Source organism: Ovis canadensis, chromosome 3 (genome assembly GCF_042477335.2).
Source record: "Ovis canadensis isolate MfBH-ARS-UI-01 breed Bighorn chromosome 3, ARS-UI_OviCan_v2, whole genome shotgun sequence".
NCBI lineage: Eukaryota > Metazoa > Chordata > Mammalia > Artiodactyla > Bovidae > Ovis > Ovis canadensis.
The window spans coordinates 200019620-200047103 of record NC_091247.1 but is presented as its reverse complement, the minus strand read 5'-3'; the positions used below and the strand labels follow the sequence as shown (position 1 = coordinate 200047103).

General features: G+C 38.1%; 2 protein-coding genes and 1 long non-coding RNA gene across 8 annotated transcripts in view; 1 reads left to right on the top strand and 2 right to left on the bottom strand.

Moving 5' to 3' along the window:
* The first annotated feature begins 1360 nt into the window (after positions 1-1360).
* On the top strand, positions 1361-27280 carry PYROXD1 (pyridine nucleotide-disulphide oxidoreductase domain 1). 5 transcript variants are annotated; one of them, XM_069581258.1, is made up of 13 exons: positions 1420-1657; positions 4531-4611; positions 6946-7052; positions 9128-9247; positions 11711-11839; positions 15226-15299; positions 18342-18502; positions 19620-19720; positions 21029-21164; positions 22038-22150; positions 22966-23088; positions 25090-25227; positions 26393-27280. In XM_069581258.1, the coding sequence occupies exons 4-13, from the start codon at positions 9176-9178 to the stop codon at positions 26639-26641; spliced, it is 1296 nt and encodes a 431-aa protein (XP_069437359.1). In that variant the 5' UTR covers positions 1420-1657; positions 4531-4611; positions 6946-7052; positions 9128-9175; the 3' UTR covers positions 26642-27280. The 5 variants fall into 5 exon arrangements, with proteins under 5 accessions (XP_069437358.1, XP_069437359.1, XP_069437360.1 ...); XM_069581260.1 differs by lacking the exon at positions 1420-1657 and adding an exon at positions 1792-2100; XM_069581257.1 differs by lacking the exon at positions 6946-7052 and having other exon boundaries at positions 1361-1657.
* On the bottom strand, positions 9432-11824 carry LOC138435949 (uncharacterized). Its single transcript, XR_011255304.1, has 2 exons — positions 10452-11824; positions 9432-10226 (listed from the first exon to the last, which is right to left on the bottom strand). It is a non-coding gene; the product is annotated as an uncharacterized lncRNA (long non-coding RNA).
* RECQL (RecQ like helicase) overlaps positions 24027-27484 on the bottom strand; it is a 38028-nt gene continuing 34570 nt past the window's right edge. For both annotated transcript variants that reach the window (XM_069581254.1, XM_069581255.1), the window contains one exon: positions 24027-27484. In XM_069581254.1, the coding sequence (XP_069437355.1) occupies positions 27332-27484 (153 nt within the window). In that variant the 3' untranslated portion in view covers positions 24027-27331.

Here is a 27484-nt window from a genome sequence, read left to right as displayed (position 1 = left end):
GAGGCCTGGCGTGCTGCAGTTCATGGGGTTGCAAAGAATCAGACACAACTGAGTGACTGAACTGAACTGAACTGAACTTACACTTACTATTTACTGAAAACTTGGGAAGAATGTTATTTTGCCAACATGATGACCAACTCTATGTGCAAGCATGCTAAGTGGCTTTAGTCTGCCACCCAGTGGACTGTAGCCCACCAGTCTTCTCTCCATAGGATTCTCCAGGCAAGAATACTGGAGTGGGTTGCCCTGTTCTCCTCCAGGGGATCTTCCCAGTCTCTTTTGTCTCCTGCATTGGCAGGTAGATTCTCTAGCACTAGCGCCACCTGGGAAGCCCAAAGAAACTTTCTGCTGCTGCTGCTAAGTCGCTTCAGTTGTGTCCGACTCTGTGCGACCCCATAGACGGCAGCCCGCCAGGCTCCCCCGTCCCTGGGGTTCTCCAGGCAAGAACACTGGAGTGGGTTGCCATTTCCTTCTCCAATGCATGAAAGTGAAAAGTGAAAGTGAAGTTGCTCAGTCGTGTCCGACCCTCAGCGACCCGTTGGACTGCAGCCTTCCAGGTTCCTCTGTCCATGGGATTTTTCAGGCAAGAGTACTGGAGTGGGGTGCCATTGCCTTCTATGCTAGAGGAAATCTTTTCTGAGGTCAAAATTGTAAATGGAAATGACAGTTTCTCAAAGAACAATTCAGTAGTGTTGTTTTTGTCTTGATCAACGTGTGTATGAAGAATGTGATTCCAAAGTACACAATCTTAGCTTGCTAGGGAAAGGGTAGGGAAGCACTATATTCCCTCTACCAGGAAGAGTTTAAGAACTGAAAAGTGAAAGTGAAGTCGCTCAGTCGTGTCCGACTCTTTGTGACCCGGTGGATTGTAGCCCACCAAGCTCCTCCGTCCATGGGATTCTCCAGGCAAGAGTACTGGAGTGGGTTGCCATTTCCTTCTCTAGGGGATCTTCCCTGATCTTCCCGATCCAGGGATCAAACCCAGGTCTCCCGCATTGCAGGCAGACGCTTTAACCTCTGAGCCACCAGGGAAGCCCGCTTAAGAACTGAGGGTATACTTAACTTCTGGGGGGAAGGAACAGTGAGAACTTCAGAGCAGTTCATTTATTCGAAGAACCTTCTGACCTGCAAGAACACTAGTCTATAGACAATAGGTCAAGAGATGGGTTCTCTTGACAACCCATCTAGTTTACTGTGGCTTTTGTTTTATCTTTATAAAATCTACACATAAATGCTACATTCAGCTGTGGTGACAGGAAGGCAAAGCCCTGCAATCGATGAGCTGCGTTTTGGCTTGGGCAAGAAACCACAGCCGATACGCGAAGAGACTAAATATGAGCTCTCCGGGCACCCGTAGCTCGACTTTTCAAAAAGTGCGAAAAAGCTAAGTGTGAATTCCCAGGCATCCGTAGCTCGGCTTCTTAAGAGCGCGGAGGGACTAAGTGTGAGTTCCCAGGCACCCGTAGCTCGAATTCTCAGGAGCATGCGCCGAACGTGGGCGTCCTGAGCCGGTCCCTTTCCGGGAGGGCAAACATTTCCGGCTTCCCATTGTAGTTCTCAAACCGCTAAGAGTATGGAGGGTCCGTGCTCGCCCCCGACGGCGGGGAAGTTCGTGGTGGTCGGCGGTGGCATCGCGGGTGTTACCTGTGCGGAGCAGGTAAGGCGGGCGCGCAAGCAATTTCGTCTCTCCGAGACCCCGAAGGCGCTGGCGCTCGAGGCTCCCTCCTGCCCCCTTTCCCTAGTGTTTCTTCCAGGTTGCTTTCACTGTTTCCCGTTTCCCTACCCACCACTTCCGTTTCCTAGGTATTAGAGACTCTGTCTTGGCTCTCAGAGGATGTCCTTAGTACCCGGCAGGCTTCGGCTCCGGTGCAGGGACGAGGAATGGCGAGCAAGTCATTAGGGGAAACCCAAAGCCGACTGAACCTGGCTGTGGTCCTGGTGATGCCAGAGCAGATGCGAGGAGAAGAGGGATGGGTTACGACTAGGAAGTACTTGGCCAGAAAATTCCCCCTTCTTTCTTAATGACGTGATTGAATCCAGCTTCTTCATAGGTGTCCACGTCTTCAGTGCATCGTAACCAGATTATAAAGAGTCCTTAACGTAAGTTTTGTATACTTTGGACTCCCAAGATAGATGTCATCTCCAGTAATATCTTGTAAAACAGCCGACAAGGGCTTAAGTGAAGCGAGGTGATGCTTTTTTGATTTATAGTACACAATCAGACAACATACACACTATGGAATTTTTACATGTATTTTACATGAATACATGTATTCCAAAAGGGTCTAGGTTATTGTGTTGGTAAAAAGTAAATATAAGCAATCGTTGAAGTCATGAGAAATTAAGTTTTTTTCCTTAACTTTTAGCCTTTGGATGTGTGTGAAAGTGAAGTCGTTCAGTCGTGTCTGACTCTTTGCGACCCCGTGGACTGTAGCCCACCAGGCTCCTCTGTCCATGGGATTCTCCAGGCAAGAATACTGGAGTGGGTTGCCATTTCCTTCTCCAGAAGAACCTTCCCGACCCAGGGATCGAACCCAGGTCTCCCGCATTGCCGGCAGACGCTTTAACCTCTGAGCCACCAGGGATGTGTGTAGATTTCATTTATTCATCAAGTAAACACCTATAATCCAGATACTGTACTAAGGACTGATTAGACTGGTACTAACAGAACATGGTGCCTCCTTTTTGGAGACTCAAAGCCTAGTGAGTAATGTAAATAAATAAGTAAATCATTTCATCAGTGTGTTCACTACCTTAGGGGTGCCTGTGGAGTTAGTAAGGAGTGAATTAGGGAAGAAGTGTCCTTTCTCACAGGAAATATCCCTTTGTCTTAGTACAGTCATATCTGATTTTATTGCCCTTTGATTTATTGTACTTCACATAAATAACTTGTTTACAAATTGAAGGTCTTCAGCAGGCCTGTGAAGCAAGCCTTATTGGCACCCTTTTCCAACAGCATTTGCTCATTCGTGTCTCTCTGTCTTATTTTGGTAACTACCACAAAATTTCAAACTTCTAAATTATTACTCTATTTTTTATGGTACTCTTTGATCAGTGATTTTTTATGTTACTGTTGCAAAAAAGATTGCAAAAAGATTAACACTCACTGAAGGCTCAGCCGATGGTTAGCATTTTTATCAATAAAGTGTTTTTTAATTAAGGCATGTACATTTTTTACAACACTTTCAGAACACATTTTTATGCACACTTAGTACTGACAACAGTGTGTAGTATAAGCATAGCTTTTATATGCACTAGGAAACCAAAATTCTCATGTGATTCACTTTATTGCTGTCTTCACTTCATTGCAGTGGTCAGGAACCAAGCCCGCAGTATCCGTTATGCCTGTATAGAGGAATGAGTAGGAGTTTACCAGGTAGACAAGAAAAAACAGATATTCCAAAGGGAGGTAGCAGTGTAATCTCAGGTGAAAAAGCATAGAACCATCTGGAAGCAGCAAAACTTAAAGTATATGGTGCTTGGGGAAGGTGACCAGAAATGAAGCCAGGAAGACTGGCAGGAACTTGATCATAAAGGATCTTTTAAGTCATGCTAAGAATTTAACAAAAACTTACAAGTAGTCAAATGATTGTGACCAGTGGAGTAACATGATCAAATGAAAAATTTTGAAAGACTATTAATTACAGTGTGTTTGGAGCAGAGAAAGCTGGTCAGTATGAGACTGGAAGGCCAACTTGGAGGGGATATTAGTAGTATGATAATAGAAACAGAAAGTGAGGAAATGAATTACAGAATATACATAGGAAAGGAGAGATTGATAATGTCAGACATTATAAAAAATTTAAGTAAGGTGGTACAAAAAAGAATAATGGATTGGTGGTGGTTTTTTTTTTTTTAAGGTTTTTACAATAACATTTATTTCTTAAAAGTTAATGTGCATAACAGGAAACCAAAAAGCACAAGCGAAAAACAAAGTCTTTCCTAATCACAAGCAGAGACAGATCAAGATAGATGGAGTTACAGAGCTGCAGGGGTTAAGAAAATCCTTTCAGAAAGTTTAAAGTGAGAAAGAAAGAGTTTGTAGCTAAGGAAGATGATGAAACATTGGCAGATTAAACCTCCGGATTTGATAAGACTCTCAGAGTCTATACTGGTTGGGCATTTGGAAGAGTAGGCATGCCAGAGCACTTGGGAAAGTTGCTAAAGTTTTAAGTGTTTTATTGGAAGCTTGCTGTGATTTTATTCTACTTAAGACAAATGAAGTTATTTTGCAATGACGAGAAGTCGGTTTAACCGTTAATTAGGAAGGTAGTTCCTTCTCATCCTTTTCATGGTAATTGTTAGAGTGTAGTATAAATGTATGTTTCATTTTAATCAATATCGGAGTTGAACGCTTCTCACCATTACTCCATAAATATAGCCAAGACCCAGGATAATGGAGACCTTTAAAGGGAGAACAGTGAGTTTTTAGTTTCCTAAGTTAATAACATTAAAATTGCATTATCTGTCTCACCTGTCTATGTACTAATCCTTATTTATCATAATTTTCCTTTCTTTTTTTTTAATAAGCTGGCAATTAATTTTCCATCAGAAGATATTCTCCTGATAACAGCTTCTCCTGTTATTAAAGCAGTTACAAATTTCAAGCAGGTAAGAACCATTCTATAACTTTCTTGGTGTTAATTTTCAAAAACTGCAATAACTCACATAGCAGTTAGTGTAATTGTAGTATTTTAATTGTGTAACAAATGCACTTTTGGTACTCATTTTCAAATCATAGCTCAAAAGTTTAGAGTTGTTCACATGAAATACCAAAAGCCCCTGGAATGTATGAAATTTCTGGTTGTCTCTCTCCTTTTCCTCCCCACTCAGAAGTATGTTTCAGAAAGTTTCTCTTTCGAGGAAGGATGTTATGCACATCTACATATGAATGCAGACATACATGTATATCTCTATTATAAGTGTGTGTGTGTGTATGTACAGGTCAGAAGAACACTACCTCTGAGCCGAGCTTACACTTGCAGATAATTGATGCTTCAGATGTGTAGTAAGCATCTTAGAGCACTTTGTAGCTCCGTGAATCTATTTACACACAACATCGCAAGAGCAGTCTAAAGAGCACCTGGGCCATAGCATCATAGGAAAGGAGGCTCCAGACAGTTTTGATCTTGTACCTCACCTGTTAAAACCTTTGACACTCATATCTTAATATTATATTTATAAACTACATACATGTACTGCGGTGCTATAGTTCTGAATATTATAGGGCCTGTGCAAAAAATAAATGAATAAAAGGTGAAAAACATTAATCTTTTCTTCCCATACTACAATGAAGACTACTCACTTAGTCTTTGATTCAGTACAAGTTTTCCCTTGTAACACTCTGATGATGGAATATATATTTTTTTTCCTTTTGGCATTTTGTATAGATTTAATCTTGAAATAAAAGTTAAAGATTTGATCTTAGGGAGAAAAAGCAATCTACCCATCTCCCACAAACACACTTTTCCAGTCTTGAAGTGTGTTTTCTAAAAGTGTCTGTCAGGGAAGGGATCAGTATACAGTTAACCTACCCCATTTTCATACATAAATCCCTAAGATTTACATAAACTCCTAAGACCGAGGGTAATTTAGTGCCATATGTTGCACTTTATAACCTGCCTACAGAAAGGTAAGATATCTTGGTACTTAGGTATAGCCAAAAGAACTATGTGTGGGATTGGGGGAACCAGAGAACAGATTAAACAGGCTTTTAATTTCTAAAAGAAAAAAGCATAAATTCAATTATAGGCTGTGAGTACATTCTCAGAGAGAGATGTATATCTGAGTCTTCCAAGTACAAGTGTTGTACAGTAGAAAGAGAAAAGTTGGGTTCTAGGCCCAGCGATAATTTACTTACTGTGTAGCCTTGACAAATCTCTGTACCTGAGTTACATCATTAGGGTAATATCTTCCTTGCTTACTCAACAGGGTTGTGAGCTTAAGATGTACTAATATATGTGAAAGTGCATTGAAATAGCAAATGTCTTTTTTTTTTTTTTTAGTGTATAGAAGTTAGAAATTGCATTCGTTTTATCATTTCTTAAATATTTAGATTACCATTATGCTAGGCATCCAGGATATGGAAGTTAAAAGTATAGACCATACTTCAAAAAGTCACTAATGGTTATCGGTGTGGTTAGGGGAAAGAGTGGTAAAGAGGGACTTTGACAGTTATTCTGTATTCTGTATTATTTATTTGTTTATTGTTAAGAACACATATTCACAACTTGTATAATTTTTAAAGGAGAAGAGGAATTCATAGTAATTCACATTTCTGGAGTACTTATTATGCCGTACTTCTAAATGTTTAAGTGTAGTAATGTATCTAATTCTTAACCCTGTGAAGTAGGTTGTTATCCCCACATTACAGATGAGATAAATGTGTCACAGTGAGGTTTGGCTGGTTTCCAAGTATATTGTCAGGTTTGAATCCAGACACTTTGACTGTAGAGCCCGCATGGTCAGTTTCTCAGAATGGTTATTTTCTACTGGGGTAACACATATGCAAGAAAAGTTACCATACAATTTGATCATTATCCTGATAGAGGCAAAAAATTAGGTCATATACCAATATATTTCTATTTATACATACTGAACTTTGTGAAAGAGCACCAAAGCCTACCTTTGGAAGTTAAGAAAGGCTTTACATAGGAAAGGTTTTACTGTGTTTACAAGAGATCAAGTAGAGTTTCAATTAAGAGTAGTCAGATCCTATGGAATGATCAGGTAAGGTGATGGTTGGAAAGTGGTTAGTTCTAGTATAGATCATTGGTGACTTTCAAAGAATTTATGCAATTTTGAGAAATTAATGGGAAGTAATTCTGAAGTGACAGCATGAACTTTTTTCTATTGAAAAAGTTGGCTATGAAGGTAGAAAAGATTTAGAATGGCACAACAAAAGGACATGAGGTCTAGCATTAAGCTGAATTTTATTCTTTTAAGGTGGGAACTGCTTGAGCATGTCCACCTGTTGAGATTAAGAAACCAGTGGGGAAGCCTGAAGATGAAGGAAAGCAGGGAATATATAACAAGGAAGGAGTCCTGAGGAGGTGAGAGGTGATGGGATCTGGAGCACAGAGCAGTGGATTGACATTGAAATAGTGGGACTGGGTCAAGGAAAGTGGACATGAGCAGAGAAACATCTAGATAGTGGGAAAGTAGTCAAGAGTTCTTTGTGGTCCCTGTGTGTAAGGTGATTTGCTGAGAATAAAGAGGATAGAATAAGTTCGGGGAACATTAGAATGATGAGAGTTTGAAAAAGTCACTGAGGGACTGAAGTATGTTACTAAGATGTTATTGTACTTTTCACTGTATTTGCACTGATGGTATAAAAGTAGTGGTAGCTACTTACCCTGGTAGCCATTGTATTCTTGACTGCCACACAGTTAGTGGGAAAAATAAAATAAAAGCCATTTTTTAAAAAATGTTACTTTTATTAAATCTTGACTCTTGAGTGTGCATATTTTTAATATTCTATGACATAATATGTACGCATAAAGCATTTCTGCATGTGAAGAGTACAACATTTTCTCAAGGAAAAGCAGTTATATACTTGCTGAGTTGCAAGATGAACTAGCTACTATTTTCATGAAACATCACTTTTACTTGAAAGAACAACTGACACCACTATGGCCATTCATTCATGTTTAGAAAATGAATGAAGTGAGCCTGTCGCTTCAAGAAACCAACCAGTGATATTTGTTGCCAATATGACAAAATTAGAGCTTTCAGGCAAAAATTAGATTTTTGGAAAACTCATTTTTCACTGTGAGCCTTATAGTACTTAGCCTTTTCTCATGAGATTGGTGATAATAATGAATGTGATTTTTAAAAAATATTTATTGATATGAAATGTGTCAATATTTGGAAGATCTCTGTAATTTTGAGAACCAGTATTATCTGATGTGTACAATTACAAGATAGACTTGTAACTATCAGAGTGCAAGATAGACTAATGGATTTCACAGTCCCAATATGAAAAGTTCTTGATACAGTTTCAAATTCTCCTTTCATCTAATCTTTAAGAAACCATCACTTGTTGAGTTTCAGTGTAACATCAAGAAGAATGTACAGTAATCTGAAAGGGCTACAAATCTGTGTGAGGCTAACTCTCTTCATGTACTTCAACCAAAACAATGGTGCAATGGTTTAAATGTAGAAGCGGTTTGAATGCAGAAGCAGATACCCAGCTAAATTCTACTAAACCAGACATGAAAGAGATTTGCAAAAATGTAAAACAGGGCTGCTTTCTCAGTTTGTTTTTTTAAAAAAAATTATTTTTCATTAGAAGTGTATCACTTTTAACATGTATTGGATTTGCTATTGTTACTTTTAATTAAGAAATAGTTAAAATTTTTCTCCATTTCAATGTCTAATGCAACAGATATTGCTAGGTCTAACTGAAAAACACAAAAGCTCATTGGGGTCCTCAATTGGTAAGCCTATAAAGAGGTCTTGAGACTAAAAGGTTTGAGAACTGTTATAGCCAAGCAGCAGGATTTCCAGGCAGCTTTTGAGGGCAAATACTAGTCTATAATGTGTCGGGGTCTTCTGTAGCAGACTGGCTTTACAACTAGAGAATGGACGTAATTTGGTCTGTGGTTGGAAGTTTTCAGGGTAATTAATGGTTAAGGACAAGACAGCAAGAAAGTAAAGGATTTGGAGAAAAGATGAAATGATCCATAGTGGGGTCCTAGTGGGATAGGACAGAAGATGAGTCCAAGAGGAGGCTGACAATTTTGAAGAACAGGAAAGAAGAGTCCAAAGGTTAGCTCACAGTAACGTCAGCTAGTAAATAGAAAGAGAAAGCTGCAAGGATAAAGAAATAGAGAAGCTGTTTGATTAAACTGTGCAGAAGTAAGTAGTGTTAGCCTTCATTTTACAGGCCAGGAGACTAAGGTTCAGTGACTTCCTGACTTGCCCATGAGTGGCAGGACTAGTATTTGTGTTTAGGTCTAAAGATATGGAGTCTAGCCTTCTTTCTACTGTGTATATTGCAGCTGGCCGACTTTCCTGTTTTATGAATGGGAAATAAATAGTGTATAAAAAAGAAATGAAAGTATTTTATTATTTAAAATTCTTAAAAAATTTAAGTATGCATTTTTATCTCTTTTGTCTCATATAGGTTTCTAAAGTATTGGAAGAATTTGATGTTGAAGAACAACCAAGTACCATGTTAGAAAATCGCTTTCCCAACATTAAGGTTATAGAATCTGGAGTAAAGCAACTAAAGAGCAAAGAACATGTACGAGGACTTTTTCTTAATGACATTTGCTGTTGTTGAATCTTAGCGAGAGGTCTCACCTGCCTTCCTTTGACCCCACCTATTGCACACCACCCAAGTCCCTGGCATGTAAATTTTAGTGACGTTCATTCCCGTATTAGAAAAATGTACCCTTTTTGTCAGTTTCTTAGGGATATATCATTAGTTTAGGTTAGCATTTTAGATTTATTTTAAACGAGCATTAACATTTGTATAGTGTTCACTGTATTCTGGGTACTGCATTAAGTGTGGGGTACAGGAGCGGTAATAGCAGAAACCTGCTCCCAGCAACTCTCAGTGTCATAGGGAGTACAGACATGCATATGTTTAATGTTGAAATATTGTCAAAGCTCTGGTATTAGGTGTTTAGGAAGACCTCACAGAGTGAGTAATACTGAGCTATGTTTTAAAAAGGTAGGTGAAATAACAGTTCTCCACGTGGGAAAGGGCATTCCTGGAAGTGGAAACTGCATGTTGAGAGACCCAAAGAGAGGAGAAGGGGCATGTGGAGAGAGAGCCTGTCAAAGGGGTTGGGGTATGGATAAGGAAAGGATATTGGCCAACTAGGCCAGAGAAGTGAGTAAACAGGATTGTGAAGAACTTTTTATGTCATGCTAATAAACTGAGTTCATTTTATCATCAGTGGATAAATAGTAAAGAGATTCTAAGTGGAAGAAGGGTTGATAAAATATTCTTCTAGGAAGATCTCTCTGACAGCAGTGTCAAAGATGAACCGGAGTAGAACAAGTAGCCAGTAACCAAATTAGACGGTGGTTATAACAGTCCACAATGATGTAAGGCCCAAGCTAAGGCAGTCTCAAGAAAGGCACCTTCTCAGTCTCAGATGTCAGGGAGTCTCCGTGTCATACGATACACTGTATCTTCACATGGACTCTAGGCAGGAAGATGGGAAGCAGGGTTTGTAGTTGTTTCTCTGAAGCAGCTCAGGTTTGAGTTCTCCCTTAGGGAGAAAGCATTATGTGTCATGTTTGAAACAGATAACTTGACAGGAAAAAATAAAAAGGACTGAGTTTCATGAGAAAAATTTTACAAATCTGAATCCAACCACCACAGTAATTTCCTAATATTTGTAATGGTAACACTTGTTGCATAAAACACCCATGTCAGTGAATCTGCACACTGAAGTAGGCTCAGAAGTATACAAATGAATTGTGAGGGAACTTACATATTAGGGCACTTGAATGAGTCGGAGTGCCAAATGTTTCATTTGAAAAGTGTCCTGTATAATATGCGTCTGCCTTCTGTGATCCATCCTTCATATTCTTCAGTGAGTTAGAAATGATGTGTTTACCTTTTTGTCTCCAAAAATTTAACAGTAGTCAATGAAGAGGTTTCGTGTTTGTTTTTATAGTACCTAGGTGCAAATAATTTTTTAAATTTGGTCAGTGCCTATAACTTCTATTAAAATTGTAACCAGGTTATCTAAAGGAAGACTTGTATAACATTTCTGTATGATTATACTCTGTTGGTTTATTGGTTTTATGTTGTATTTGTTATATAGCTGAAGAGTTAAAATGTGTAACATATTTCAGTGGGTATGTACTTCGCTATTTGCCAAATTTTATAAATCAAACACAAGATACAAAGATTAACTCCTAAAACCATTCCAGCAAAGTCTGACATCTCTCACAGTAGCACATGCTTATGTCTCTCTGCTTTCTAAATGCTACTTTTACATGGATACCCATTCAGTATTAAGAAACAAAAACCATGAATCTCTGATATGTATTTTTAGACTCATCTAAATTCATCAATTAAAAATTAATATAAATTAAAGCCAGTACATGCTAGGATTTAAGGTTAACATGTTTTTCACTTACAGAAAAATATAAAAGAGCATGATGTTTGCTGGTAATGAGATTGTAATTTGTACTTCAGAGTATAAACACTATTTTTCAGCACTTCTGAATTTTTAGATTCAGAAGCTATCGTTACCTCTTCTACCATTAACTATTCCTCTGCACCCATAACAGATATTATTAAGGTCTGATATGATTATAATCATGAATCTACTTACAGTGATTCCCTTTGAGATTAGAGTGTTTATCAAGGAAATGTTCATCAGAATGCTCAATTTAAAAATTTCTAAATGTTTAGTCTTTAAGGCCCACATACCTTTCCAGACATGAAATTCTCAAAGTTTTATCCAAAATTCTGTGGTAATGTACCTTTTTTTTTCCCCATGAGAAAAGGACTAGTTTTCATCAGATTTCTTAGATGGTTCATGGTTCCAAAGGGATTAGGAATCACTGGATTAGAGAACACATTCCTGTGCTTATTTAGCTTTGTCATTGCTTTAGCAAAGTATTGAGTGCTACCAAGAGGCAACCTTCATATATTTTTTGCTTTTGCCTTCTTGAATGTTTCAAAATTGTATTCATGTATAAATGCTTCCCCTCTATTCATTGCTGTACGGTTTTACAGTGCATTTTAACTGAAGATGGCAATCAGCATATTTATAAGAAGCTGTGTCTGTGTGCTGGAGCGAAACCAAAATTGATATGTGAAGGAAATCCTTATGTGTTAGGAATCCGTGATACAGACAGTGCACAGGTAACATTTGGGTCATGGGAAAGAAACATGAAGACTTCTTAGATGTTTTCTGCATTTGAATCAAAGTGCTGTACTTACAATGTTAATTTCTAAACTGTAGCAGCGGAAGAAAGTCTTCATGACTCATAAACCAAAAAGTAGTATAATGTTCTAGTGCTGCCAGTTTGAGTTTAGTTTTAGTTGATAATTTAGGGCTTCTCTGTGGCTCAGATGGTAAAGAATCTGCTTTCAATACTGGAGACCTGGGTTCAATCCCTGGGTTAGGAAGATCTCCTGGAGAAGAGAATGGTTACCCACTCCAGTATTCTTGCCGGGAGAATTCCATGGATAGAGGAGCCTAGCGGACTGCAATCCATGGGATTGCAGAGAGTCACACACTGAGCAACTAACACTTAGTTAATAATTTATCTTATTTTTTATTCATGTCCTTTCTCTTCATGTGTTATCTCAGGTATAATGTCTGTGCTGAAGGTTACAACTTACATTCAGTTCAGTGCAGTCCCTCAGTCATGTCTGACCCTTTGCGACCCCTTGGACTGCAGCATGCCAGGCTTCCCTGTCCATCACCAGCTCCCAGAGCTCACTCAAACTCATGTCCATTGAGTCGGTAATGCCATCCAACTATCTCATCCTCTGTCATCCCCTTCTCCTCTTGCCTTCAATCTTTCCCAGCATCGGGGTCTTTTCCAGTTGTCAGTTCTTCACATCAGGTGGCCAAAGTATTGGAGTTTCAGCTTCAGCATCAGTCCTTCCAGTGAATATTCAGCATTGATTTCCTTTAGGATTGACTGGTTGGATCTCTTTGTAGTCCAAAAGACTCTCAAGAGTCTTCTCCAACACCACAGTTCAAAAGCATCAATTCTTTGGCGCTCAGCTTTTTTTATAGTCCGACTCTCACATTCATACATGACTACTGGAAAAACCATAGCTTTGACTAGACGGACCTTTATTGGCAAAGTAATGTCTCTGCTTTTTAATATACTATCTAAGTTGGTCATAGCTTTTCTTCCAAGGAGCAATCATCTTTTAATTTCATGGCTGCAATCTCCATCTGCAGTGATTTTGGAGCCCAAAAAAATAGTCTCTCACTGTTTCCATTGTTTCCCCATATATTTCCCATGAAGTGATGGGACCAGATGCCCTGATCTTAGTTTTCTGAATGTTGAGCTTTCAGCCAACTTTTTCACTCTCTTTCACTTTCATCAAGGAGCTCTTTAGTTCTTCTTTGCTTTCTGCCATAAGATGACACGCTTTCTGTTGTCATCTGCATATCTGAGGTTATTTCTCCCCGCGGTCTTGATTCCAGCTTGTGCTTCATCCAGCCTGGAATTTTGCATGGTGTACTCTGCATATAAGGTAAATAAGCAGGGTGACAGTATACAGCCTTGACATATTCCTTTCCTGATTTGGAACCGATCTGTTGTTCCATGTACAGTTCTAACTGTTGCTGCTTAACCTGCATATGGATTTTTCAGGAGACAAACCACACCTATTCTACTCTGATTGGGAATATGTGATTTGCATCCTAAATGATGTAATGATCTTTTTCTCAAAAGGCAAAGCATGTCCAAAACTTACTTCTTAGCACATAAATTAATATTCAGAAGATCTTTGTGATACAGAATCCTAGAACTGAAAAAAATATATGGTTTGTTCTGCTCAAGAACAGTGATAAACTTTCCCAGAAAGGTGAAATTCTACCTTCAGAACTTTTTGCAACTTCTTTTGGTAATTTATTTCAGAATTCATTGATCCTTATTGCCAAGAACATCTTCTTGATTCCAGTCACAATACTCCTGTCTTACCTCAAGCTTACTGTTGTTCTGTCCTGTGAGGTAGTAATTTTTACATAATAAGATTTCACAGCATATTAAAAAGCAGAGACATTACTTTACCAGCAAAGGTCTATCTAGTCAAAGCTATGGTTTTTCCAGTGGTCATGTATGGATGTGAGAGTTGGACTATAAAGAAAGCTGAGCACTGAAGAATTGATGCTTTTGAATTGTGGTGTTGTGGAAAACTCTTGAGAGTCCCTTGCACTGTAAGGAGATCCAACCAGTCAACCTTAAAGGAAATCAGTCCTGAATATTCATTGGAAGGACTGATGCTGAAGCTGAAACTCCAATACTTTGGCCACCTGATGTGAAGAACTGACTCATTGGAAAAGACCCTGATGCTGGGGAAGATCGAAGGCAGGAGGAGAAGGGGACGACAGAGGATGAGATGGTTGGATGGCATCACCAACGCTATGGACATGAATTTGGGTAAAGTCCAGGAATTGGTGATAGACAGGGGGGCCTGGCGTGCTGCAGTCCATGGGGTCACAGAGTCAGACACGACTGAGCGACTGAACTGAGTAAGATTGCATCATCTGTAAAATCGATAGCAACTTGTTTGAGCATATTCTTAAATACGAATTTTAGAGAATACTAGAAGAACTGGATTTTGTTCTTGTGAACATTTGAGGTTCATATTATGAAGGATTGAGTTCATAACTATGTTACAGTGACATCCTCTGTGTACATGAACTTATCAGTCCTCATGAAAATCCTGTGGCAGTCATTACTCCCACTCCACAGAGAGGAAACTGAGATGGGAGGACTAAGTAGAGCTAACAGCTTTAGCTGTTCAGCTGTCATCCTGAATCAGTGGGACTTTTCTCTACTTCGGAAAGTACCATAAGAATGATTTCTGGTCACTTTCTCCAAGCTCACTGTGATCTTTTTTTGGTGGGGAATGGGAAGTGGAGGCATCAATTAGCTGTTTTACAATGATGATAACATTTTAAAAACAAATACTTCATATTATTATGTGCCTGCTACTCCTAACAACTTTATCTGCATCATCTTACTTAATGCTTAAAAAACTTGGAGGTATAGTCACTTCTTACTTTGATTTATAGTTGGGAGGACCTGAGGTGCAGAGAGGTTAAGCAGCTTGCCCAAGGCCACCCAGTTAGTAAACTGCTGGAGCCAGGGACTCTACAGTCTGTGCTCTGAACCACTGTGCCGCTGTGCTCCTCATTTCTGTACGTTCTGAGTGACTGCAGAGAAAGTGTCGATTGAGGGACTAGAAGGACAGGAAGAATCCTGAATCCAGGATGTAGCTCAGTGTCATGTTGGTAAATTGACTTGGTCCAGTAGTTGGGAATGTAGTAAGCTAAAGACAGAGCCTCGTGCTGCGTTTGAGTGTAATGACATAAAAGGCAAAGAAAGCTAGAAGAAGCGTTGCTATAAAGGCAGTCTGGGGTGAAACATGGAGACAACATTTATTATATTAATCGGGAGGGTACATCCTGGCAGAGAGGGAAAGAGATTATCAGTAAAGCCTCTTGCTTCAGGCATTGCCCATACTACAAAACAGTTGTCGTTTTCTTTTTGATACAGGAATTTCAGAAGCAGCTTACTAAAGCTAAGAGAATAATGATCATAGGGAATGGTGGTATCGCACTTGAATTAGTGTAAGTACATGTTTTTTAATATTATGTAAGGATTGCTCTGTGATTCATGTAATTATTGGTAGACCAGAAAATATCTTGTTGTCCTGAAAAATCAAAGATAAGGATAATTGTTTTTCATACATTTTCAAGGAGAAAATCCACTTTTTTTTTTTAGCTTTTATGAAATAATTCATAGTTGAGAAGGTAAATTTATGAAACATAAAGAGTTTCAGGAAAGCTTTTGGTCTGACTGACGACTGGTTAGATTTGACCCATGCATGTGTTCTTGTAAGTATTTACTATATTGAAAAACAATTTAAATACGTATACCTTTAGAGAGTCCTGCCTGTAGTCCCCATAACTATTTATTGCTTATATCCCATCCTGCTTCGCTCATTTACGTTACCTGTCTGGCCATGAAACCCAAAGTGTTTGTGAGTTTCTGTTTCAAGATACGTGGTATTCCCACATAACGGGAGTAACTCTTGGTTTCTGGAAGTTTGGGGAATGTGAACACCTTAATATGAAATACTGTCATCTTAATATGGTGTTTACAGTTTGAAAACCATTGAGGAGTATCCTGTAGTCTCCAGAGCATTGATGCACATTCTTTGTGATTTTATCTTTCCACAGATGGCAGACATGGACTAGTCTAGATATTTTTCGGGCCAGAAAGTTGGGTCTGGCTACAAAGAGGACAAATTTATATCCAAATAAGGAATCTGCTGAATCCCTGTCTTTGCTCCCTTTCATTTGTTCCAGCCCTGAGACTAGGTTTTTGCCTCTCTTTAGAGGATGGTGAATCTCAGTGGAAGCCTGTAAGAGTTCTTGGATTGCCTGAGTATGAGCATTGGCAGTCATTAATTATGAAATTTGTGGCATTGTATGGAAGAATGCAAAGAAAAAACTAGAGTCAAGACCAAATGGGCTGGAAGAGGGAGGCATAGATTTATTGTAAGAGGAGCTTCGAATCCTTACATACACATGACAGATTTTACTCCATCAGTTATCACCAAAAGTGGAACTTAATACTGTTATTAACACTGAAAAGCTTGCTCACATTCAAAAAGTTTCCAAGTCTCACAATATTTAATCTTCTTTATTTAGGTTGGAGTTTGAAGACCATATACTTGGATAAAATTCATAATTTTATATTCAGGAAACTGATTGTTTAGGAAAGTGCCTATGTAGTGCTATTCTCTTGGTTTAGATTAACTGAATGATTAGGCTTTTTTGTCTTAATGAAAAATGACATATGCAGACTCTGATGCTAATACTGATTTCTTCAGTATGCCTTCATTTCAGCTATTATCTCTGTTTCCAAATGTAGGTTAATCCTTTCTTTTTCAAGCAGACATAGTTTTTCATAATTTCACAAAATGTAATACTTCATTGTTCTCTGGGTTTTTTTAAGTGGTTTTAAAAATTAAAGCAGAATTTCCCCAAAGTGTGATGATAATTTCTTGCTTATGCATCTTTCTGGGGACATTGTTCATAGGATAAGAGGATTAGAGGGCATCCTGTGAAGTACAGCACTTCCAAGAGTTATTTCTGGTGGTTACTTATAACTATGGCCCACTGGTCAAGCATCAGTATTTTAAGCGATACTGCCATGTGTTATGTTCCTACGTTATTTTAAAATACCAAAAAAAAAAAAAATTGTGTATAAAATTGGAATACAAAAGTTATGTGTATTCTGCTTTCTGTTTATCAGCAATATTATATGATCTGAGCAGCATGAGATATAGAATGTTCTCCAGATAATCTGAAATTTAGGAACTATTAAGTACTCTGCTGGCATAAGAGAGGAGGAGAAATAAAGGCCCACTGGAGAAGGCAAAGGGCTCCTTTACCGTACACCAAAAGGCATGAACATCAGGTGACCTGGAGTCAGATGCACTAAACATTCTTTCTTCTGTTATCAGCTTATCTGTCAGTTAGCCTTGAAAAAATCATATAACCTAACTATATTATGTCACACTGAGAAATAAAGGTGATTAACACTTTTTACCATAAATGGATGTTAAAAACCAGTGACGTTAACACACTGATTACCATTGCAGTTTCAAATAAAATCCAGTATAGTTAGGATGACCATACATCCTGTTTTTTCAGGATTGTCCCCATTCATGTGTACCAAAACACGTATTAAGAGCAGATAAATTATAGTGAACTCCAGGGACTTTGTAGAGTAACTATTAAGAAAACCACATTCTCAGTGTCCAAACCTAGACATAAAACTGCTAAAGCCCAGAAGCTCTTGCTACCTCATGAACATTAATGGAGGGAGGTTTCTATATACCTTGGGCATTCCTGTTTTCCTCTAAGATCCTTCATTTTTCTGTGACCTGGGTCTTTCTTTGGCTAGATGTCTTGGAAATTTCTTAGATGAAAGGAATTCATTGCAGGGTAATCATTTCCTGTACAACAAAGTTAAGATTTTCATTGTAACTCTCATTCTTTCTTTTTTCTCTGTCCTTCCATAATGTGCTTTGAATACATAATGAAATATTTGTTCGAAAAGAAGTCAACTGTCTGAATATTGTAGCTATATGTCATCCATCCTTCCATTACTGATTACACTGTAACTAGATAAACCAGGCATTGCTCACTCCTGGGAACCCTGGGGAACATTCACATAACTTTGTTTAGAAATTGAACCCTTTTAGGTGATATTCATTAAAAATTTTATCTGCTATTCAGGGCATATGTGTGCATGCTTTGTTGCTAAGTCGTGTCCAACTCTTTGTGACCGCGTGGATTATAGCCCGCCAGGCTATGGGATTCTCTAGGCAAGAATACTGAATTGCCATTTCCTCCTCCAGGGATTCAGTGTATATATTTGTCATGTATATGTTCTCTAAATAAACTTTAAATTTCCCTTATTATTATACTTTAACTCTTACTACCCTGAAACGGTGTTATATTCTGTTTAATAGTCATTCTCAGTTTGCCTTAAAATATTTTCTTTACTCTTGCCCTAAGAGGTAGTTGTTATTTATCATACAAAGATTTCTTCTTACACTTTGAAATTGCTCTAAGTAACTTTCATATTCCTTTTAGGTATGAAATTGAAGGCTGTGAAGTAATTTGGGTCATTAAAGATAAAGCAATTGGGAATACTTTCTTCGATGCAGGAGCAGCTGAATTCTTGACTTCAAAGCTCATTGATGAAAAACCAGAGGCTAAAATTGCACAGAAAAGAACCAGATATACAACTGAAGGTAAGTATGGCGTCTAGCTCATTCATTCACAGATGAGACTTTACTTTTTAATCATATAGAAAAAGGCTATAAGAAAATTTAGCAAAATATTTTGATAGGACTATAGATAATACTTATTTCTGTTTCTTTATGCAACTTTTAAGGTTATACACACACACGTATATATATATATATGTAGGATATATTTTTTATGAAAAGTATGTAAAACTGCAAATTTAAAGTGAATTAAATAAACCAGAAGAATTGATGCTTTTGAACTGTGGTGTTGGAGAAGACTCTTGAGAGTCCCTTAGACTGCAAGGAGATCCAACCAGTCCATTCTGAAGGAGATCAGCCCTGGGATTTCTTTGGAAGGAATGATGCTAAAGCTGAAACTCCAGTACTTTGGCCACCTCATGAGAAGAGTTGACTCATTGGAAAAAGACTCTGATGCTGGGAGGGATTGGGGGCAGGAGGAGAAGGGGACGACAGAGGATGAGATGGCTGGATGGCATCACTGACTCGATGGACGTGAGTCTGAGTGAACTCCGGGAGTTGGTGATGGATAGGGAGGCCTGGCGTGCTGCAATTCATGGGGTCGCAAAGAGTCGGACAGGACTGAGGGACTGAACTGAACTGAACTGAAATAAACCAGCCCATCTACATCTGTGCAGGCAGATGCTACAGTTCGACAATACCTAAGTTTATAAAATGCAGTGAGTTTAAAAACAGATACAGTTTTTTAGTTTAAAAGAACTTTTTTTTTTCCTTAAACTTTGGCTTATAAAATTGAACAAGAATTTTGCAAGTTTGGGCCACACTGAAAATTGACAAACTTTTCAAAATTTAATGTCTGATTTTCTTGTTCTTTAATATTAACCAGTGATTATAACATCCATGAAGCACTCTCTATATATAGTGTTTATACACAACACTCAATTGAAAGATTATCCATTTTGTAGCTGTATATCACAAAATATTAAAGTAATGAATAAAATAATATAGATAAGTTTAGTCCCTCTGTATGAATGTGTATATGAGAATTATTACATTACCTAAAATCTTCTGAACACAAACATAATTCTCTGCCTGACAGTTTTTGTATCCTTTGGATTTTGATCTGAGTTTGTCTCCTCAGGATGGAAAAAGGAAGTGCAAGCCAGAGCTAATGCTGGTAACATAGGCAGTGCCTTGGGACCAGACTGGCATGAAGGGCTGGATCTTAAAGGAACAAAAGAGGTATGTTTTCATATACTGTTTAAACATAATCTAAATTCAATTTTAAATTCTCGAACTGTTTGTTAAAGACTGGTTATTAAGCCTGTAGTCAAAGAACTGGCCAAGTCATTTTCCTTAAAATCCATGGTGTTAAGAATGGACTTGAAAAAAAAAAAAAAAGAATGGACTTGGGGCCAGTTGGCTTTATAGATAGACCTCCATACACAGTCTTTAGTAAACACACCTGTCCTATTTTAAATTAATCTTTTTTCAAAGGTCTCTTTGGATGCAGTCTATTCTAAAGATTATTAGATAGATTCTAAATAAATTACACATTTAATATCCTAATTGCATAAGCAGATGAATTGCTCTTCCTCATTTTACTTATTTTGTTTTAGTTATTTGTGGTTAAAAGACTATGTATGATATTTAAATATTGTAAGAAATACATATACAGTCTTTATTACGGTATATGATTTCTTTTCAGCCTTTATTAGGTTGGAGTGGGCCTGGCTTCACAGTATATCAAATTTGTGTATATCAAATTTTGTGATGGAAATCACACAAAATCATTTATTCCTGCACCTTCAGGTCCTATAATTAGTGGTATTTTTAACTTGCAACTTCAGTTTAGTTCAGTGAATATTTGTTGAGTATCTCCTGCCTAAGTGGCACTTTACTAAGGTTCTGGAATATAACAATCAGGATATGTCAACTTACTTTTTAGTCCATAAGAGTTATAATTTAAAAATATATACAGGGCTTCCCTGTGGCTCAGCGGTAAAGAATCTGCCTGCCAATGCAGGAGACACTGGTTCGATTCCTTATCCAGGAAGATCCCACATGCCGTGAAGCAACTAAGCCTGTGCTCTAAAGCCCAGGAGCCTCAACTACTGAGCCCACGTGCCCTGCAGCCCGTGCTCCACAACACGAGAAGCCTCTAATGAGAAGCCTGTGCACTGCGACTAGAGCAGCCCCCTCGCGCTGCAACTAGAGAAAAGCCTGTGCAGCAACGAAGACCCAGCACAGCCAAAAATAAATCAATAAAACCATGTATACATGTAATTATTGATGAGGCTTCTATCAGAAAGTATGCCCTTAGTGCTGCCTGCCAATTCAACTCTTGATCTCTAAATACTAAATGAGTTTCTGTTCACTTTTTTCAGACACAAAATTAAGAGGCATGTTTGGGAGCATTAAATGTGTTTTCACTTATAAGAATTTTTTTTTTTTTAGTTTCTCTAAGTGTATTATAAATTTTTTCTTCATCATCAATAACCCATCCTTCTTTCTGGAAATATTATGGTGACCAGTACTTCTTTATTTTAGTTTTCTCATAAAATTCACATTGAAACCATGTGTGAAGTAAAGAAAATTTACCTTCAGGAAGAATTTAGAATTTCTGAGAAAAAGTCCTTGACTTTTCCAAGAGACCATCATGATCAGTCAGTTACTACTGACAAAGGTAAGTGATGAAATAAGAAAAAATAATCACTTATTTAAAAAGAAGACAATTTTGCTTTATTGTTATATTTTAAAACTCTATACTTCCATATAAAATTTAAATGTGAAAAGATAAAACCGTAATAATGTAAATCATTTCATTTTCAGTACTTAACTCTTTGCAGTTTCTAATAAATTAAATTTTATAGAGCTTAACATTTTATGCAGGGCTCATTGTTTGACCATCATACCCCTGTGAATGAATTAAGAGCTATCTTGTAGATCAAGACAAAAAATAAAAACTAAAAAGCTGATGCTCTTAGAGTTGAAGTGACATCCTCAAAATCAGACAGATTGAAATCTATAAGTTGAAACTAAGGTACAGATCTCCTGAAATTCCTATTCTACATTCCCATGAGAACTACTCTATGAAATATATCTAAACTTCCTGTATGAGATATCCCATCGCTCTGAATTCTTTGAATTTTTTCATAGGGAAAGGGATTGTCTGAATGTCACCAATAAGGGAAAACTTTGAAAAAGGAGTAACCTACTTGGACTAAACTCTTGATGGGAGTATAATTTATTAATAAAGATTTTTAAAGAAATAACTTATAAAGTGATTATCAATTTACTTTGTTAGAATTTGTCTAAATTTGAAGGAAATATGTTTAGAATGCCTGCCATGGTTTCGTGATTATACCCAAAATAAGAAGATGGAATTGGTCATATTAAAATTGTTTTAGCAAATGTACCTTGTAAATATTCTTGAGTTATTGTTTTAAAGTCAAATCTTGCCTCGTTCAATTTTTCTTTGTTCTAGTCGTCATATTCACATAATGTTACAGGCTGTTGGTGGTGATGACACTTGAGAACAAATTTTTTTTTTTTTAAGAGATATGGCCTGTATATGTGGAATTGACCAATGAAAAGATATATGGCTGCGATTTCATTGTCAGTGCTACAGGAGTTACACCAAATATAGAACCATTTCTCTGTGGCAACAATGTAAGGTGAAAATTTTTGTCTCACTGTGAACATTGCTTAAGTATTAATTATTTGTGAAGGTCTCTAATTCTCTAGCATGAACATTGTTCATCTGAAGCATGGCACAGAACTGTAATTTAAGATGGCTGGAAACAATTTAATTTATATTCATGTCTTCATGTTCAGTATTTTTTTACTTTCAAATCCTTAAGCAGTTAACATCCCAGCATTATTTAAGGTGACATAATGCACGCTTTATTTATCTAAATGTTGGTAAGAGACTGATGTGTATGCTAAGTCACTTTAGTCCTGTCCAACTCTTTGCGACCCCGTGGACTATAGGCTGACAGGCTTCTCTGTCCCTCTGATTCTCCAGGCAGGAATACTGGAGTGGGTTCTCCTACGTCTCCTGCATTGGCAGGCGGGTTCTTTGCCATTAGCACCCCCTTGGAAGTGGGCCTCAGAGACTGATACTTCCTATGAATTCTTAAAGAGTGATTCTTTTAGAGAAACCAGCGTGTGTTTTTTGCTTTTTAGCATTTGAAGCTTGTAGTAACTGAGGAATATTTTTGTAACTATGAGTGGGTGGTCATATGTTTATTGGCAGTTTTTGATGTTCTAAGAATTTGAAGTTCCAAGAATGCTCTGGGTTCATCTTTAGTAGGAATTTGACTGACTGGAAATTCAGATTAGTTGTCTAAACTTGGCAGCTATTTCACTTTCCTCACGAAAAGTCAGCATATCAACATGTAGAAATTTGACTTGTTCTTTTACTTCAGAATGAAAGTCGTGCATGCTTTTCCTTTCCCCACATGCTTATGAGGAACATTGTTTAGTTTGACATAGGCGAAGATGGTGGACTGAAGGTGGATGACCACATGCACACGTCCCTCCCTGACATCTACGCCGCGGGTGATATTTGCACGGCCTCCTGGCATCCCAGCCCTGTCTGGCAGCAGGTAAGCCAGCATAACCTGATCACAGGTGTTTATCAGAGAGTCCATCTGAAAATAAAGGAGCTGCCACAAGTAAATGCACCTTTCTGGTTTTCCAGTTTTTCTGCTTTAAGTGGGAAGCTATCAGAGGTTTTTGGGGGCTTTTTTTGGTCACAAAAACAACAAAACACTAGAGTTTTTCCGTTTTGGTAAGGTATTATGTAGTGATGGCATAGACTGGGATGTCTTAATTTTAAAAAGAATTATGACTGTTACTTTGTTTTTCATGATGCTTACCAGCAGTGTCCTATAGAACTTTCTGTGATGACAGATACATTCTGTACTTTTGCAGTGTCCAGTCAGGTAGCCACTAGCCACCTGTCTACTAAGCACTTGAAAGGTGGCTGTGACTGAGGAACTGAATTCTAATTTTACTTGTAATTAATTTAAATAGCTATGTAACTAGTGGCTACGATTTAGGACAGCACAGCTTTAGATTAAAAAAATAGCACACTGAGATTATAAACCATACATTGTTTCTGATGATCTGTTGCCTGTGGGAAAAATAGCACACTGAGATTATAAACCATACGTTGTTTCTGATGATCTGTTGCCTGTGGGAATTACTGAAAGAATGTTCCCATGGTAAACAGCCTTCCTCAGCCTAACAACCCCTTCCACCTGGATCTAGACTTCCCCCTGCTGTCACAGTGTTGCCTGCCTCGTAATGGTGGGGCAGAAGTCCTAGAGGAAGATGCTCAAGACAGTGGCCAGAGGTGGCGTTGTTTTAGGAGGAGGAGAGTCAAAGGTAGATGTTACAGATAAAAGAACCAGTCAACACACTTATCTTGGTGATACTCCAATAAAAACAAAAACCACTTAACTTGATGAAAGCCCAGTTCCACTGGTAGGGCTGTTATTCATTCAGATTAACTGGAGTGTGAAGTAGTAGAGGAACTAGATGTATTTTAAGAATCAGCTTTATTATTTTTACATACATCAGAGATAGCATCAGCAAGAGGGTGATGTCAGCCATATTTCTAAAATGCTTCAAACTAGCTTGCTTTCAGTTTTCTCAACAATGACATCCTATGTCGTTTTTATGGCATATCTGTCGCAAACTCAATTAGGAATTGGAGTTGCTGTTTTTGTTGTTGTTAACATTTCAGCCCACTAAGGGTTAAAGCCGGGCTTCCCTGGTAGCTGAGCTGATCAGGAATCTGCCTGCCATGCAGGAGACCCCAGTTCAATTCCTGGGTCTGGAAGATACCTGGAGAAGGGATAGGCTACCCACTCCAGTATTCTTGCCTGGAGAATCCCCATGGACAGAAGAGCCTGGCGGGCTACAGTCCATGGCATCGAAGAGAGTCAGACATGACTTAAGTGACTAAGCACAGCACAGCAAAAGGGCTGAAGTCAGGGAATATGTAAGTTACATCCTTCATGTGCCTCATACTCTAGTACAGGAAAGAAATGTCCGGAAATAAACTGGTGTTTCTTACTTTGAGTGACTCTAATAGACTCATCTCGTAATTTGCATAAGCAGTAATTGTTTCACATAGTCCAAGACACAAACTGAAGGAACTTGGAGGCTAAAATGCATTAGGAACAGTGCAGCAGAACAGTATCGCAGGCCACTTCTGTTGGCCGTTCTCCAGTTGTTACTGTGCTCTGCAGGCTGCCTTCTTACTTCACCAGACCTAACCTTGTTTAGAGAGGAGACTGAATTTAAAAAAAACAACTATCACTTCTTTCAGAAATTCTTAAAGCTCATATCCATGATTATGGTTATTATTTTTTGCACACAAAAAGACATTAGTTGTCACACATGAGGTATAAGAATTATCAAATACCAGAAGCAGTTGGTTAGTGTGACAGTGATCCAGTCAGTTACCTAACAAGCTAGGTGTAGTAACTGTTCTCAGGGACTGTCATGCACTTTAAGGAACTGTACTAGGTTAAGGTGGTAATGTTTTTCAAATAATGATAATGAAAAATTAAATTGCATGACCTTCTTTATTTCAGATGAGGCTGTGGACCCAGGCTAGACAGATGGGATGGTATGCAGCAAAGTGCATGGCCGCAGCTAGTGTAGGAGAGTCCATTGACATGGATTTCAGCTTTGAACTTTTCGCTCATGTAACAAAATTTTTTAACTATAAGGTAAGATAGATAGACAAATATTAACAGTACCTTTCCTGCTTGTTAGTCTTATAACTAATTACAGTCATTTAATTTTCTCACATGAATAAGAGCTTAATCTGGTTTTAATCACTGTACAAAAAGTGACAGATTTCTTCATTTCTTACAAACCCATAACTGGTATTATTGCTGGAGGCTTCCCCAGTGGCTCAGAAGGTAAAGAATCTGCCTACAGGGCAGGAGACCTGTGTTCCATCCTTGGGTTGGGAAGATCCCCTGGAGAAGGGAATGGCAACCCACTCCAGTATTCTTGCCTGAAGAATCCCATGGACAGAGGAGCCTGGCAAGCCTACATACAGTTCACAGCATCAGGCTTCCCTGGTGGCTCATACAGTAAAGAAACCACCTGCAACGCGGGACACCTGGGTTCAATCCCTGGGTTGGGAAGATCCCCTGGAGGAGGGCATGGCAACCCACTCCAGTATTCTTGCCTGGAGAACCCATGGAGACAGGAGCCTGGTGGGCTACAATCCACAGGGTTGCAAAGAGTCGGATACGACTGAAGCAACTAAGCATGGTCCCCTGTCATCTGATAGTCAGACCTACCTTCTCACTGAACTCGTGTAGTTCAGGGGGGAAAAAAAATCTCTTCCAGATTTGTTCCTTGATGGTACATTTCTGAGTTTTATTTGAAATTCAGTCCTCCTTTGTGAAGGGAACTAACAGCTATTCATACTCAAGAATGAGCAGGTACTACCCCCTACGTATTATTTAACCCTCTTTACCTCACTCAGGGGCAGGTTTTTTCCTCCTCATTTACTGACAAGGAGAAACATACACATACAAATATATACATAAATTTCAGAGAGATTCAGCAATTTGCCCATGAAAGATCTAACTCGGTTTCTTATTCAGCCTTTAAATCATGACTCCAGGCTGATGTAGTCCATGTCCCACATGTTTGTATATTCACTAGGTATTCTTAATGTTCATGTACATTGCATGGTAGTGTCATCTGTAGAGTAAATGCATACTGTACAAATGTTTTCTTTGGTTCCTTCTAAATGGCACTTTCAACAGTAAAATTTTGTGATTAGATTTCCCACTCTAGGAAAACACAAAATAACTGTATTTTGTTTCTTCTTAAGTACTCACTAAAATAACATTTTTATATTTCTCTATATAGGTTGTATTACTGGGAAAATACAATGCACAGGGCTTGGGTTCAAACCATGAACTACTGCTGAGGTGTACCAAAGGGCAGGAGTACATCAAGGCCGTCCTGCAGAATGGGCGAATGATGGGCGCTGTCTTAATTGGTGAAACTGACTTAGAAGAAACATTTGAAAATTTAATTTTAAACCAGATGAATCTTTCAGCATATGGAGAAGATCTGCTGGATCCAAATATTGATATAGAAGATTATTTTGACTAAAAAGGGCATTTCAAGAGCTACATCACGTTCCAAATAAGATTTTAAAAGTCAGAGGATTACACAGATTTATGATGACCAGCTGAAGTTAAAATAATTTTATAGGTTTTTTTTTTTTTCTAACGCAAAACTGACCACTAATTATGTAAAGATAAGTCTGAAGTATTCATTTCTGTGTTTTCAACTCAGAGACAGTCATTTGTGATTTAGCTTTAAGACAAATTAGCTTGTTACCTACTTAACCAACAGTGTGGTGTCCGGTTAACATACCAGAGCCATTCTTTGACCATGAAATGTCAAAGGCAGGCTATGGTTTCAAGACGCTTACCGTTGTAGCCTTTGTAAGCCAGTTGTGTGAAAAGAAAACTACAGCTAGTTGTGACAAGGCATAAAGAACTTAACAAAGTTACATGAACTTAATCTCTTACGTATTTTACATTTAAAGGGTTTTACAATAAAGTTAATTTATTTTTCCTGTTTCATACTGTAAATTTATGCAATTCATGATCTCAAGACATCAGAATGTCTCAAATTCTCAAGTTTTCAATACTTCAGAGGTAAATTCTGAAAATGTAGCTCCATATGTATAAAATATTAATGAAATTGTCTTAAAATTAAACTTCTGATTAACTACAAAACTAATAGTGTATCCATGCATAAGTTATTTTCTTGGAAAATTTAGAAACACTTATCTCATGCATTATCAATTTTTCTTTTCTTAGCCCCTGTATTCTTACAATCCGGTTGCTGAAGCATGTTTGCAGATCTCTTCAGGAAGTTACTTGGAGTTTTTTCTTTCCTCTTTTTATCAGTTCCTTCAGAATGACAAGTTTGAGGTGATTCAGT

Excerpts from the sequence above, each read along its gene's own strand:
- PYROXD1 (XM_069581257.1), top strand. The coding sequence starts at position 1,574 with ATGGAGGGTCCGTGCTCGCCCCCGACGGCGGGGAAGTTCGTGGTGGTC. Across the intron at positions 9,248-11,710 it reads AACTAAAGAGCAAAGAACAT|TGCATTTTAACTGAAGATGG; the intron begins GTACGAGGACTT and ends ACGGTTTTACAG. Across the intron at positions 23,089-25,089 it reads CCAGCCCTGTCTGGCAGCAG|ATGAGGCTGTGGACCCAGGC; the intron begins GTAAGCCAGCAT and ends TCTTTATTTCAG.